The sequence below is a fragment of the Parus major genome, chromosome 6 (genome assembly GCF_001522545.3).
Source record: "Parus major isolate Abel chromosome 6, Parus_major1.1, whole genome shotgun sequence".
Taxonomy (NCBI): Eukaryota; Metazoa; Chordata; class Aves; order Passeriformes; family Paridae; genus Parus; species Parus major.
The window spans coordinates 27897486-27913010 of NC_031775.1; the positions used below are offsets into that span (position 1 = coordinate 27897486).

At 37.0% G+C, this 15525-nt stretch overlaps 1 protein-coding gene across 1 annotated transcript in view; it reads right to left on the reverse strand.

Moving 5' to 3' along the window:
• Nucleotides 1-15525, reverse strand: part of PDZD8 (PDZ domain containing 8) — a 52309-nt gene that overhangs the window by 23684 nt on the left and 13100 nt on the right. The window contains exons 2-3 of the mRNA XM_015633321.2: nt 11434-11556; nt 7255-7357 (exon numbers count right to left, since the gene is read on the reverse strand). Of these exons, the coding sequence (XP_015488807.1) occupies nt 7255-7357; nt 11434-11556 (226 nt within the window). The remainder of the gene's footprint in view (nt 1-7254; nt 7358-11433; nt 11557-15525) is intronic.

Sequence of the window (15525 nt, forward strand, 5' to 3'; positions counted from 1 at the left end):
AATACATTAGAGTGTACTCAGAATAAGGAATTCCTCCCACAAAATTGAAGGCTTTCTTTGCAGTCACTCAGCACATTTTATGCCTGTATTTTGACACCTGAACCACAAAATTTAAAATGACTAGATATCAACTAACTATTTGTGGTGTATGAAAATTCATTTCTATCCCATTGAAGGACACCAGATACCTATGTTAAAGAATGGTAGGTTTATTAGTTAAACAGCTGAAATAAAGAATTATTTTATAGTTGTTGAGGATATTTTTAAAAATTTCCTTTCCAATTTCTTCCTGCTATGCAACCTGGTTACGCTTTTAAGCTACTGTAATTGTTAATTTCAGCAGTGTTTAACAAAAAATAGGAAGCAGAGCCAAGCAAGTGAGATTTCTTGTATAGTCTTCTCAGTAGTTATTAATGCACACCAAAATATATAAACAGGTGAGATGTTTATACTCTGAAGCAAGGACATTGTCAAATGCCTGAAGGGCAGAAGTAAAACATCAGCTGTTCTGTGACAACTACAAGCACTTGCCTCTCCTTTGACACCTGCAGAAACTCCAACATAATATTCTGTTCCTTGACTGCAAGATGAACTTCCAGATGATGAACTGCTTGTGGCAGTAATGCTCAGACAAGTTCCCACTGAGCAACTCGCAGTCAGAAAAGAACAACTCTGCAACTCTGTCGCGTCAAACCTGCACATATCTCCCGCAGATTTTGGAAGCTGACTGGTTTTAGGAGAGTTTGTGAGCACCAAGTGCAAATTCCTTGCTATTTCTTAACAAGTATTTTTACTCACAGCCACAGGGCTCTTTTCCACAACTTTCTACCCATTCCTGGGCTTTCTCTCTGGAAATGCTTCTGTTCAGTAATTACACATCCAAGTACAGATTCCCCTTCATTATTTTGCGAGCCATAACTGCTCACCAATGGAAGGAAAACAGCTGTCAATCTGCCTGGCTTGAGGTCCTGATTTGGTAAGGAAACATTGAAAAATCACTAAAATCTGTACAGATGAGTAAATTAGCTCCAATCCAGTTACTACCTCCTTAGTAAGAACAGATCCCAGTCTCTCACTCTGAAAAGAAAAAACCTTTGTTAGGAAAAGACTAACTATTATAAGGTTATCAGAGAAAATATATTTTAAAAGTAAACTGGAGGGCTGAAGAGGAAAACAAGCTACAAACCAATGAGAATAGAACCAACTTATTTTTCCAAAGGTGGCTGTAGATATCTGTGCTTAAGTAAGTCCCCTCCCACTTCAGCCAGGTGAGGCAGCCTCCAACACAAGCTACCAGCTCATCTGGCCATGCAACTTTGCAATAGGATGTAACAAAATAATTTAAAAAGTCATTCCAGAAATACTGAATTACCCAGAATCCACTTTGTATACTCTGGTCAATAAAACACTGTTATCTCTCTTACAATAAGCCATACTGTTTATACAAACAAAGTTAGCTTCCATGCATCAGCCATCTATTTATTTAGCAAGATCAGCTATCACTGTAAATCAATTTCTTCACAAATGAGCAAGACAGCTGCTGTAAAACCCACTTAAAACTCTTAACTGGATTCAGTATTTGGACATGTTGCAGAACAGGCAACAAGAATAGGGAAAAAAAAGCCACCAGCATCACATCTGGTGACACTCTGAAACAGTCAGCACTTTTACAAGCATTTCTAAGGAAAAGGTATAATTTACTGTTTGCTTAATAGTTACATATCTTTAAATAAGAACCAGTACATTAAAAAGTATGAAAAGATAAGCTTACAACTGACAGTCAAACTGGCCACTACCAGGATGATGCATAAAATAGTCAGCTGAAAGGTAACTCAGAATTTGTACTATAGGTTGACTACTATATGCATAGAAACAGCAAAAAAGAGTATTCTTTTCATATCAGCTCTGTAAAAAGTACTAAAAGAACACAACTAACCCCTGAGCAAGCCTGAAGTTTCACATAACTTTTGTCCTACAACAGTCATACAGAAAAGTCTTACTAAGGACAATTCACCCAACACAACCAACTAAAAGGCTGGAGCCTTTTTCATGACTCTGTGATGAATCAGGAGGTCACTGCCATATTTTCAGATGTCAATACCTTGCAAAGTATCAACTTGGAAGACCTCAGCTGGACAGACAGTATCACCAATGGCATCTGCAATACAACTTGGCTACAAAATCAGATTTCAATTGGAATTAGGTGGCTTCAAATCAAACTTATTTCACTATACAAGACAAGTATCTGGTAGCAGAACTCCTCCTAAATCCAAAGGCCATGAATTAGCCTTGATGGCAGCTCTCCTAATAAGAGCTGGGGGTGAGGAAGTGCAAGAACACAGCTTCTTCTCACTCAAGTTATTATAAATTAATTTATCCATTAATCTTTTCATCTAATATTTTAAATTTGAGATTCAGTGTGTCAGATTTGTTCCGAGCAGTCAATGTCTGTACAGAGAAAATCACAATGTCAGACTTGGTCATTGGGAGGAAAAGGTGCAGGGAAGGGAAGCCCAGACTTGGATGCACATGTTACATTTAGTACTGTCTGCTGCCAAATGCCAGAGCGTGGCAAGTTCCACTTTCTGCCTGCCCCAGTGAGTGTTCATGTCCAGGCTCCAGCACAGGACAGCTTCTGATGAGCAGCTAAGAAGTACCAGGTCAGGCTATGACTGGAATAATGGCATTGGGTTCTAAAGAACTATCTGAATATACACTGAAATAAACCCCTCTGTTAATGGGGTTTTGGTGGGGGGTTTTTAATGTTCCTATTCAACAGTAGTCTCTAAGCAGTAAAGAACTACAGTGCATTTCCACAGAAGGTTGTTCATTAAATCACAGCAAAGCTTTCTGAAGCCTCAAGTCAAAAAGCTTCAATGTTTAGGATGAGACTGAAAAAAATCCCGATGGCCTTCAAGTTTATTTGAAAGACAGATTACAGAATATTATGTAAGGCACAAATCTCAGAACTATTCCCCATTGTATTTACAAATATTACCAAGTTTTACAAGATCATGAATTTTCATAAAAAGTGACATTTTCAAAAAGCTTTTCTTGCTTTAATCCTCCTTCTTTCTTTTGATAGGATTAAATGTTGAAATGGCAGGCTGTTAAATAAGCACAGTGAAATGCCAACTGTGAGGCATTTAGCTCCATGTATTCACAAATTAACATTTCACAGTTGCTTTAAATTTTGACATTATAGTTTAGTACCTTCAGGCAACTCATTTCAGAAGGTGCTGGATTTGATTTACATTATTTTTCATTTTAGATTCATATGTTATGGTACTGGAATACCTTGAAGTTTCCCTTAATCCCTGATAAAGGAAATTAAGTTTTATGAAAAGCTGAGAAATATTGCTCTTTTTTTTTAGAGTGCAGGATTGAAAGATGTTTCTATAGGTCCTCCCCTTGAGTTAGTCCAGTGCTGACCACAATGTTCAGAATGAACTGGAAAAAACATCAAGCAGTATTCATAAAAAAGCACTGGGATGCTTATCTTAATTCCTTAATTCATTGTATTATTAGATCACTTCAGTAGATATTTCTGTGCTTCTGAGACAACTGCTACAAGAGTGAATCCTATGGGCCATCAGATGTGGCATTTTAGATGGAAATTTTTACTCTGCAGAATATGAAATGCAGTTCCAGTATTGCTAAAGTTAATATTTACAGGAGGGATTTCAAAAAATTGTAATGGAGAAACCCCATCAACAAGCAGAAAGCCCCAATACTTACTGCCTGTAGAAATAAGAAACTGTGGAGAAATATGAACCTGTGGTTATTCTTACAGTATCACTTCAGACAACATAGTTGACACTAGAGTTTAAAGATGTTCCCTTACATTTTTCCTGGGTTTACTTATTTAATGATCAATAATGGTTCTCTTGTGCTCCTGAATTTCTATAAAAAAGACTTTAAGAAAAAACTTAGAACAGGTACATTTTTGATGTGCAGTTGAGAATCCCTCCTCGTTACTTCATATTCTTACAACCAGGAAAAAGCACAAACCATTCACAGTTTACATACAGTTTTCTGGGTATAAGACTAGCAGAAGATACCAACCCCTTTGCAATAGTTTCTACACTATTTCTAGAAAATTACTTAATCTTTATCAGAAAAATCAGTATGTAGATAAAAGAAGCATGACTACAAAGATTTGCAGAGCACTTCTTAAGAAAAAAGATTCTCACTTCAATATAACTGCACTTTTGAGTCATTCTCCTCTACAGAGGTGGATCCAGAGAAAAGCACCAGCACCTCCAGAGCAGTTGAGGCACTGCAGTCAATGCACAAGGTACTTACAAAGCTACCTCAGGTCTCTGCTACTCCAAAAGTTCATCTCCATGTCCATTCTCCTGCCAGTTCTAAAGAAAGCAGACTATATTTTCCTTTTATACATAATGAAACTTTGATTTTTGCTGAAAAATCATGCTATTCTTCCCCAACACTACACAGGAAGTGCTGGCACTGGTAAAGTCACAGCAAGAGCCTCACCAAGGGTAGAGAGGGCCCAGGGCTCACTCTGAACAGATGTGCTCCACGGGAAATACAACTGTTCTTTTTGTTTGTAGAAATCAACCTGGTACTGCTGACTGGCACTGCAGTGGATATAACCATCCACATTCATGATACAGCCTCCACTTCACATCTACAGGCATGAATCTCATTATTTAGAGATATCTCACATAGAACACCTGTGAGGTAATCCAATGCTGCTAATGCTAATTACTGTATCCTAGCCATACATCATTTTTACATAGCAGTGCACTGATTAACGTTAATTCCAGCAGCAAGTACTAGTAATTAAAGTATTTAAGGATGTTTATGTGTTTCACATGGGAACGTGCCAAATCACTCTCTGAAGTCTTACTCATGTTTCAGATTTGACCAACATAAACCTGAGACACCTTTGTATTGTAACAGACACTTCAATAATGCTCCAGATATATTCAATAACACAGCATCTTTTTTCAAAATCAATTGTGACATCTACTGATGTTCTATAAATTCTGGGATCAGATTAAAGTCTTGCCAAAATTCATTACAAAGTATTAAACCTGTCTAATCTTTTATCACTACTACTAATGCAATAAGAAGAATGAAAATGTCAGGAAGTACAGAAAGTTCTAAGAATTGTCCTCAGCAACATTGTAGAACACAGTCTGAATCAGGGGATGTACTGTCATGCCTTTGTGAGGCTTGTACAAATTAGACCTTGTTTAACCAGAATGTATCTTTCAACTTTTCACTTCAACTTTGTCTGCTATTTCTTCTTCGTAGTTTCTGAAGTTGTTGTTCATTCTAACTTCACCTTGAGTAAGTACTGAACATATGAGCATTAAAATAAGGATTTAATATTAGAAAGGTATTAAGTATTGCCATGAGCTGCCTTATGGTTAATATTGCATTAGGGCTAATTATCACAACTAAGGATACAAGTAAACTTTTTGTTTGGAAAAATAACATTATTATTTCCTTATAACTTACTATTTAACTAATCACACAGTTAATATTTCTGAAAAGAACAAACTAAGTTCTAGTGCTAAATGTGTAAGCAACACTTCCTGTTTCCTTGAGGACCTTTGAAAATCTTACCACTCAGTGAGATGTCCTAACATTTTGTAATTTGCAAATTTAACCGGATTTCCTAAGGGAAAGAGATTTCCATGATTTCACTACATCTGCTGAATATAAATTGAGAACCAAAAAGTAGTTCTGCAAGCTTCTAATTTTCAATATTGTCTGATATTGAGACTTTAAACCAGGCCACCATTCCAGAGGCCTCAAGCTCAAGGTGGTTGGGCACAGTGAATTCTCCAGCGCCAGCTGAGCTCGAGATGCAGCACCCCAAGCTAAGGAGCCTCTGCTCTCCAGCAGTGTTTGAACATGCTTAATGAAGGACTGCACCACAAAGGCACAAAAAACCCTCTGTACATTGTAGGCCACATTTCCAAAACCTTAGGACATGTTTTAAAATTGCCACTTCATTTAAAAACCTTCCATTTAACTTTAGATATTGACACATGAGTTTTTGAGAGTCTCTCCCTGAATACTTTTCCATAGTTTTAAAAAAAGCCCTTCCACCCTCACTCGTTTACTCCTACTGCCATCTGCTGTCACAAACACATCAGTGCCACAGTGTCTGCAGAGCATTTTTCCTTTCCTCTTCCCTTTTTAGAGTGTAAAAGAATGTGTTCTAACACTGCTACTCAACTTCTATAAATAATCACACGCTCATTTGTCTAGAAGTGTGTACTGGTAAATCAATGCATTGCCACCTTCACTGCCAGAGCATCAACCCTGCAGATCTGTGCATGTTTTCATACGCAGCTGCTGCTCAGCCATACACCCTTTTTGGCAAAACATAATATACAGTAAGCTGAAAACAAATAACACAGAATTTGTTACAAGGATTTTAGACCCAATGCAAAGTGGAATTTAATAGTGGAAAACTGAGCGAGATGTTGAAATTCTGGATTCTTGCTACTCCAAGATGTGGAAAACGATGCTGGTCTCCAAACACAACTCCAGTCAGATGTAACAAAGGCACAGGCTTAAGTTAGTGGCACTCAGTAGAGGGTAAAACACATGACAGGGATTTTTGTTCCAGTGATTTCTTTACATGAAACCAACTGTTAACATGAAGTCTTTCTAAAGCTTTGGGGGGGGTTTCTTCAATAAGCACACTACTTACTGCTCAGCACAAGCCCAATTCAGTTTGATTACTAACACAATATCCCTCTAATGTAAAACTAAAAGGCTCTTTCATACATCCCAGCTCTTCTCTGAAGAAATAGAAAAAGGTCATTCTCACCCTCACACACAGGAAAAAGGCAGGCAATCAGCACGCTGTATGCTGCTAAACTCTCGTTATCAAGTGCAATAATTAGTACAACACTACCTTACAATGCTGGCCCGGCAAAGACAGGTGAATCTCACTGCTTTCTAAACACTGCCCCACCCAAATATAACAGGGCTATAAAAATGTATATTTTCCATTGTTTGTTTTAATGCAGCTGGACAGTATATTCAAACCAGGTACAGTTTCAAGCACAGTTGTGAGAACTGAACGTGATGTGATCCATACATGGTAACTTGACTAAAAATCAAATAACTGGTCTGCTGTGTTTTGGGTTTGGTTTTTTCTGATATATCACTCATTTCACTGCCTAAAGAAACACTTTCTAGACAATGTATCAAGAGTATAAGACAAACTGCAATATGCAAAGATGACACCCTTTTTTTTTTTACCGTTTTAATAGAACTTCTTGATTTTTCTTCCCAAACGTTACTGCTCAGCTCCATTGTGCAATGAACATTTGTTTCTCTTTCATAGGATCCAAACATCAGTAACCTGAAATAGAAAAGCCTATGGTAAGAACTGTAATATCATTACATATATCCCAGGTATCACATTAAAGTCTCTATTCTTCTTAAATAAAATAAGTGTATACACTTTTATTACCAATATGTATACGTAGAAGTCCAGAGAGTACAGACTGCACAGACTTACACCAAAGGAAAGACACTGCTACCCTCTAGTGGAAGAACTCCAAAAATATAAAATATAACAGAATTTTTAGCTACAGGGTTTTTTGAGTCACCTTTTTTTTCTACAGTGCTTTCCTTTCTTTTTTTGGGGGTGGGGGTTGATTGGTTTGTTTTTAAATAAAGTGTTCAATTGGGATTTTTCCCTTTTATTTTAAGAAGAGCAACAATAGTCACCAGAATCTTCCACTTTAGTCCTAAACAACACCATGTGAAGCTCTTGTTGGTTTAAGAGAGAGCTACTGTAGATTAAGTCAGTTTACTACCTCTTGTATTTGTATTTCACTAAACTGGGATCCTCTTATCTATGATTTTTGTAGCACTTATAACAAAGAGTGGTTCTTCATGCATGATACCCTATTCCAGAAGGCTACAAAGCTTTTCAGACCCATATTAGTACTATAAAAGAAAATAACACCTGGACTATAAACTTGAGGCTATAGAACAGCAATCTAGTTATTCACAGCTTATCTCACAGAGCTGGAAGCAGATAAATATTTTCAAATAAAAACTTCAAATAGACCTTATTCATTCAAAAGAGCTGTTAGATTTTAATTCTCCCCTAAACTTCCTATATACATTCTATATAGAAATATATCATTTCTATATATTTGACAAGAACAGTTTCTAAGCTTTCATCTCAAGTATCTGTGACTGTGGTGTCTTATACAACTCTTTAGATGATACAGACAAAAGCTGTCAGAAGAACATGTCAATTTTCTCTGTTTATCTTGACATTGTTAAATAATGTTTCTAGGTTAAATACTTATAATCAAGAAGTGCCTCATTTTTCAGATGTGGAGATTTTTAGTAAAAATACTTTGAAAATTAAGTAAAGCTATTGAAGACAACTTTCACCAATAATCAGAACTGGTAAAATTAAGACAACTCAAGGGTAAACACCTCTCTTACTGTGACAGCTCTCAAGCTTGCTTCTGTTCACTTAGACACACTCTGAGGGAATTTTTCAGGGGTACTTAAGGCCTCTCTAAAACAGCAGTACAGGATCTATTTTGCTGTACTGGATAGAAAAACAAGCACATGAGATAGCTCAAAACAGGAATAGAACAATTTTTAACCAAAAGTGCAACATAAGTCACAAGCAAAACAAAGAGCCATATTGTGATTTCACCTTGCAGTGGGTTAATAGCACCTGCTAACCTGGTGTAAAGTGAACAAACACATCACAACATAGCCAAACTACACATTTAAATTTTAAAGAGCTCTTCATGCTGGAGTTTGGAGCTCAACTTCCAATTTCAAAAAGACAAAGGTGAAATTTTAGCTTCCGCTACAGTAAGTAAATTTTTGTTTGAACAGTATTTCCATTAATATGCAAACAAAGGTGCTGTATCCAGTAAGACAGCTGCACATAAAGACTGTAATTATTATATATGACTACAGCTTACAGTGATATCCAAATATCACAGACTGCAAAGAGCCCACTTTATGGCAGTTTTGGAAGTGTATTCTTGCCTAATAAAATCAGAGTTTATGAGGTATGTTACTTCACAGTGTTTCTTTAAAAAAAACCAAAAAAACCCCAAAATTTAACAGAATGTTGCTTTGTTTTTCCCTGTTTCTTAAAAGTTTTAAGATAATGAGTGATAACAGCATTTTGGCAACAATTATGTTCTTTGAGGGCATTTTTTGAAAACTTGAGGTTTTTGTACAGGTCAGATTTGCAAGACATATTCAAATCAAAAGATTTGATGTCAAAAAACATCTTCCTTATTATTTCTTTTAACCAAAGTTCCTATCCTTTCATTAACTTATGAGCAAATTTAATTTTTCTTTCAACAGCATGACAGCAGAAAATTTCTATGGTCAAGCTGCAATTACAAAAGAAGTGTGAAAAGTTCAAGTTTTTGGTCTTATGAAGAGTATAATTTAATTAAACAAGCCATTCCCAATATAGAAAAAGTTTGCTAAACATTTCACCACTATAGTTTCACCACTGATATCCTGAGATGGGAGAAGCAGCAGAACTCTATTACCTGACTAGATAGAAGAATTCCACTTTCAAATTCTGTAAAGAAGTCAATCTACCGTACCGAGAAAATATAAAACCTTCTGGGGCACTGAGCAAAACTGAAAACCACAGAGAAATTAAAGTGATCTTTCATTCTGGAATGAGAATGAAAGAATGAAAAATGTTCAGGTTCCTATGGCAGATATAAGTGCAAAAGCCCTGGATGTCAGTACACAGTGCTGCACTGGGAATTGACCCAGCCAACCAGCTCATAGAAGCCTGGTAGAAAAGGGAAATCTGATCACTGTTACTTTTGTAAATATTCTATGTTTCTTCTTTCACTACCCAAATTCTCTGTTTCTCTTTCTATCTCATCAACCTCTTCAGATGCAAAGCAAGAGTATTTACTCACTGAGGGACTCTGTGGACAGCAGTTGTAGCTGTTTAGTTCAGAAAAAGAATGTGACAACTGGAAGATCTGAGGAATTACTGTGGGTCCAACAGTCAGATATCTCGGCTGAGAAGCGTCTGCTGAGATGATTTTCAAGTGTGTGTTTAAAAATTCCAAGCTGCATAGAACACTTGGATTATGTCAGACCTGACAAATCAGCAACTGCATCCTCTCCCAGCCATCTGATAAGCACCTGTGACAGCTGAAAATACTGAACTAAGAATTATGTCAGACTGAGCAATCTAAGGTTCTCTTGTCAGATTGAGCAAAGAAACTCAGGAGTTGATGCTGCACAGTGCTTCAGATTCAGGAAATACAACATTTAAAAGATTACTTTCCAAACCAAGAACAACTGCATACAGTGTAAGGTGGTCATTCTGGTCCACAGGATAAAAACAAATGCATCACTGGGCTGAAATTGGAGAATTGCTAGGAAGAGAGATCAGAGTTCCCTTACTCAGAACAGTCAAAGGGGAAATACTCCCGGAAGCCAAGGAATGCAGATTTAAAAGTTATTTAGCGTCCTTGGATCATCCACAGAAAACACCACAAAGATAGGGAGACAAAGTAAGCAGGAATTTTATCATAAAAATATATTTAAATATATAATAATATATATAAAATAAAGAACCCTTAGAAGCAGAAGACTATCTTCAGGAAATCCTGACCACTGATAAATCACATCAGTACAGCAAATACAGCTCAAATGGTTGCACAGTGCTACAGAAAGAAAGTGCAAAGCAGAGTTGATACAGCAATGAAAAATGACAAGCAATGAAATGAAGAGGTTAAAAAAAGAAGAGTCTTTCTGCAAAGCAGTTAAGTTCATAAAGAGTAGAACTGCACATAACTAGATCAAAGCCTTAGCACTACTTGGATAAGATCTAACATGAACCAAGAGGCCTGACAAAAAACCCCCAATAAACCGAGAGCCCACACACCTTTTCTCCAGCTTTGAAGAGAATAATATTCTCTTCAGTCCATGAATGAAGCAGACTGTATTTCTTTCCATTACTTTGTTCAAGACCAAGACAATAAATAATGCCATATAAAAGTGAATTGGATTTCTCTAAGTAAGACTGAGTGAAAGAATTATTTCCCTTTGCTTACATAATACAGTAATATAATTACAACACTTACATTGTCCTGGAAAGAGACTCATAATTTGGTGTGGCAGAAAAGCAAACCAAGCAAGTAAGAGGAGGCACTGATTAGCTTGTAACCAGGCAAAATTCAGAAAGGCAAAGGCTTGCCCCGACATAAACCAGAAGTGCCTCAGAAAGTAACTGCAACTTTCATTTGTTCATTTTTACTTCAAGACAAGTACATTTCTTGTTTAAAGTGCAGTCATAACACCAAAGCTTCCACTTTGACAATCAGAACTGGCCTACAACTATAATTACTACAAACTGAGCAAACACAGGTCCTTGCTTAGTCAAGAATGAGCACAAAAATATACCTTGTACATTCAATTAACGTGACCTTCAGTCGACCTTCTGTCAATAGCAAATCCTGTATACAGAGGTCTCGGTCTTCATATTCAGCAGATGGCAATACTTGAATTGGAAAAAATGGCTTGAACCTGAAAAATACAGAAGAAACCTCTCTTAATTCAAATTCCACAACATGAATACACAAAAATATAAAAATGGTAACAGGATGATAATGAATCTTTAACACTCTTCAAAAAGAGAAATATTGCCATTCCTACAAATTCATTGGTCAAAAGGAATGAGTAAGAGCTACTAAAGCTTTTTGAATGCAGCAGACTGGACAATACAAACAAAAACTGCTTCACAGGAATAGACTGAGTTACATCTACTAGCATAGGTAATTCTGAGAAAGTGGGAAGCTGGTAAAAATCACACAGCATGTTTATCTGCATAACCATCACAGCACAGAAAGATGAAAATAACGTTTTGACCCTAAAGCTTAAACTTTTTGTGACAGTGCCGTTGGTGCACCCTGAACACTTCACTTTAGTTACCCAGACTGATTCTTCTCTCACTTCGTAGGAAACTTTAGGTTGCTCTTCTTAGCCAGTCTTCTTGAATAAAAATAAAGATACAGGTATTCTAAACATTTGCCCCTAAGCTTTATTTCCCCCACTGCAGCATGTGATTCACAGGAAAAGGAGCTCATGTTCAAGATAACGTGTGTAAAACACCGACTATCTCACCACATGATTCTCTCTCTTTGATTAGAAAATGCTGAGTTATAAATACCAATTTGGTTTTCGAGTGATAGTGCTCTGGTGTAGGACACAGCCCTGATCTGAGGGAGAGAAAGAGAGGGAGAGGCTGCACAGCTGCAGCCCCAATACATAGCTGACACACAAAGGCAATCCCAACAGCAAGGGCCACAACCCTGCACAAAGAACGATATCACAGCATCTGAACTGAAGTTTTTGAAAAAAACTCAAAAACCTCTTACAGGGTATTCCTTCTTTCTGTCTTTATTTATTGTTCTAATTTCCTAGCACTGCCTTGTGCCTTGGTTTCCATCCTCTGTCACTGATGCAGCCTCCCAGCAGTTATTTGTGTGGAGATTTACAAATCGCAGGACAAGAGCAGCACAGCCTGCAGGATGTCCCTGCCATTTCATGAGAAAGAAGTCTTTCATAAGCACTGCTTGCTCAACCATCAGAGGCATCTGCTTGTCACATTCAGGGATCACAATATGTTCAGGAAGCAGTCACATGGAGCTGAACTGAAGAGTTTCAGAAATTCAAATAAATAATTAAGCATCCTTTAACTGTCAGCACACACTTTGGGAGGGAGCTCCATGCTCTGATTCAAGACACTTCAGTTCTGTACGAGCAACAGCCTCATACAGAGCCATGAGAAAGACATTTCTTTTGTTCTCTTTGTGAATAAACACAACTCAACACTCCAGCTATTTTCCTGAAATCCAATTCAACTTCTAACTTTAATTTGGTTCCAAGTTTCTCCCTCATTAACTCCTTCTTGAGGAAGACCATTCTGAAACACGCCACATAAAAATACTCAGTTTTAAATACTTTTAAAAAAGTCTTGTGCATGAAAAATATGAGGCTATTAAATCACTTTGGCCACCGTTTAGGTTTATGAGTATACCACAAATAACTAAGTCAAAATATGCCTTGTTCAAGTACTGGCTGATCTGGTACTGTACTCACAATCTTCCTTTATAGTTCTTGAATTACTAAAGTAATAGCAAGCATCACAAGGGTAGGCAAAAAAACCACCAAGATGAACCCAGTGTTTTGATTCTACAAAACTTCACACCACCTTCCTACCGGTCACCTTCCCACACAGACCCACCTCACATTTCTCACTTCACCCTGTTCCTGTTAGGAATGATTTTACCCCCTCAAAATACAGACTTAGCTCAGATTTTGTTAGGCAGAAAAGGAAGAGCTAGGAAAGCACAGGGGAAAGTAATGTCAAGTTTTGAGTGAATAGGTACCTGTAGGTTTGAGGATTTTTAAGCACTAATAAACTACTTTTCAATTACTACCAGCAACTGCCAACACAATACACCTTCTCTCAAATCTATTATAAAGATAGTTTTCCATTGGAGCATCAAACCAACAACAACCATTCTGAGCTTCAGTGACTTACTGAAACAAGATTTCTGGCAGGGAAAAAAAGACAAAGGAAAAGGATTCAGTAGGTTACCATTAGTTCCCCTATTTTCTGCAAATATCATGCTAAAAGTGTTGGCACTTCAAATGTCTTGTGCTTACATATGGCACACATCCTGGAGGCCATTTACAAGAACACAAACTTGGACAAATCTATTTAAAATGCTAAAAGTAAGAACAAACCAGAAAAGCAAAATAACAGACTGAAATATTCCAGTAGGATGCAGACATATCCACCTACACATTCAAATCAAAACTATCATCCTCAAGTGACTTCAGAATAAAGTGTTAGTGCAACACAAAATAATGAAATAATCCCCAGAAAAAGCCATTTTCCTTGCTAGATTAAGACAATGTTTACTGTAATTTTGATTTCTATTTTCAAAATCCACTTTTAAAATTTTATACAGCAATGAATTAAAGAGGAATTAATTCTAAAATACCAATACTGTTATATACAATAATATATAAAACACTTAGCAGTGTATGGGGGACTTTGTGCAGCACTTCTTAAATTTTCTACACATATGGGATTAAAATGCATTCTCAACATCATGTTTAATTTACAACAAGCATTTATGTTCACATTCTTATCACAATTAATTTGCAAAATCATTAGCAAAAAAAAACAACAAACACATCAACTACTTCCATTGGCAATAGCAACATATAAAGAGCTGAATATCCCACATTAAATGCATTTTTAATGTTTTAGTGCTGCTCTGAAGACTTCCAAATTTATATCATAGCACTTATCTATTTAATTTCCAGAGTTTGTGCATTTCCAAAATTAAACATCAGACAAATTACTATTTCCTGCAGATTTCAATTACATATTAGGAAACTGAACTGTTGTCAGAGACTTAAGTGCAAGACAACACTATTTATTTGGAAAGTCTTTCCCACTGGGAGTTGGTGAACTAATACAGACCCACATGGGGACTGCTGGCAACAGGGTGGGTCTGTTCCTTGTGCTGTAAAACCACACACAGGAAATCCATGTTCCCAACAGGGTCAGGCATCACAGGCTCTCCCATCTTTTTCCCCATGGTAGGAAAAGCCTCCCCACCTCTTAAAAGCAGGGCACATCCTCTTACAGAGACATCATTGCTCTCCTGTTTGGCAGGATGCTCTCTCTGCAGAAAGCCTTTAAAAGTGCTTTATATTAACTGCTTATAGTGTCTTTTCAACTTGTTTTTAAATTACCAAAATCCCTCCACAGACTCATCTTATGTGTCCAAAGATCTGAAATTCAGACAGCACACCATTAAGAAAATGCTGGCTAAAACCTAGCATTAATATGAAACTTCATGTGACATTTCAGCAAGTGAAACCCTATAGAAACATTTAAATTTAAAAGAGGCTGTAGCATAGTGAGTGTTTCTTAAAAAATACTGCAAGATACAAACAGCAAAAATTCCTCCTTCACACGAGGAATTAGATGATTATATTGAAAGTAATTACAACAAAGTTATTGAAATAATATATAGGATTAAAGGTAGACACTAAAATAGCACAATACTAAGCTTTTCCACACACAGCAAAAATGTGTCCAGCCACTGAAGGCAGTGTCTCCTTGACGTGAAGTCCTTCGACCCTCTGCTCATGCCAGACTTCAGAGTCACTTCAGTGGCTCCTTTTTGCTCTTCAGTGACTCATTCCCTCTCATCACCACCTCCTTCAAAGTCTAGACCAAAAGTGTATCCAGAAAAACCCAAGCACATCAAGCTTACTCCCTTCATTTTGAGTGCTTTCAGCCCCTGAATGGGGAGAATTCTCCCGTCCAGTTGCCAGTTTTGGGAGGCAGAACTCATCTACTTGGAACAAGTCTGGATTTGGTGATTTAATTTTAAATATGTCTGACCTACATTCCCTTTAATTTAAATTCACTATTCTGTGATTATTGTTTTGTGGTCCTTCAGCCAA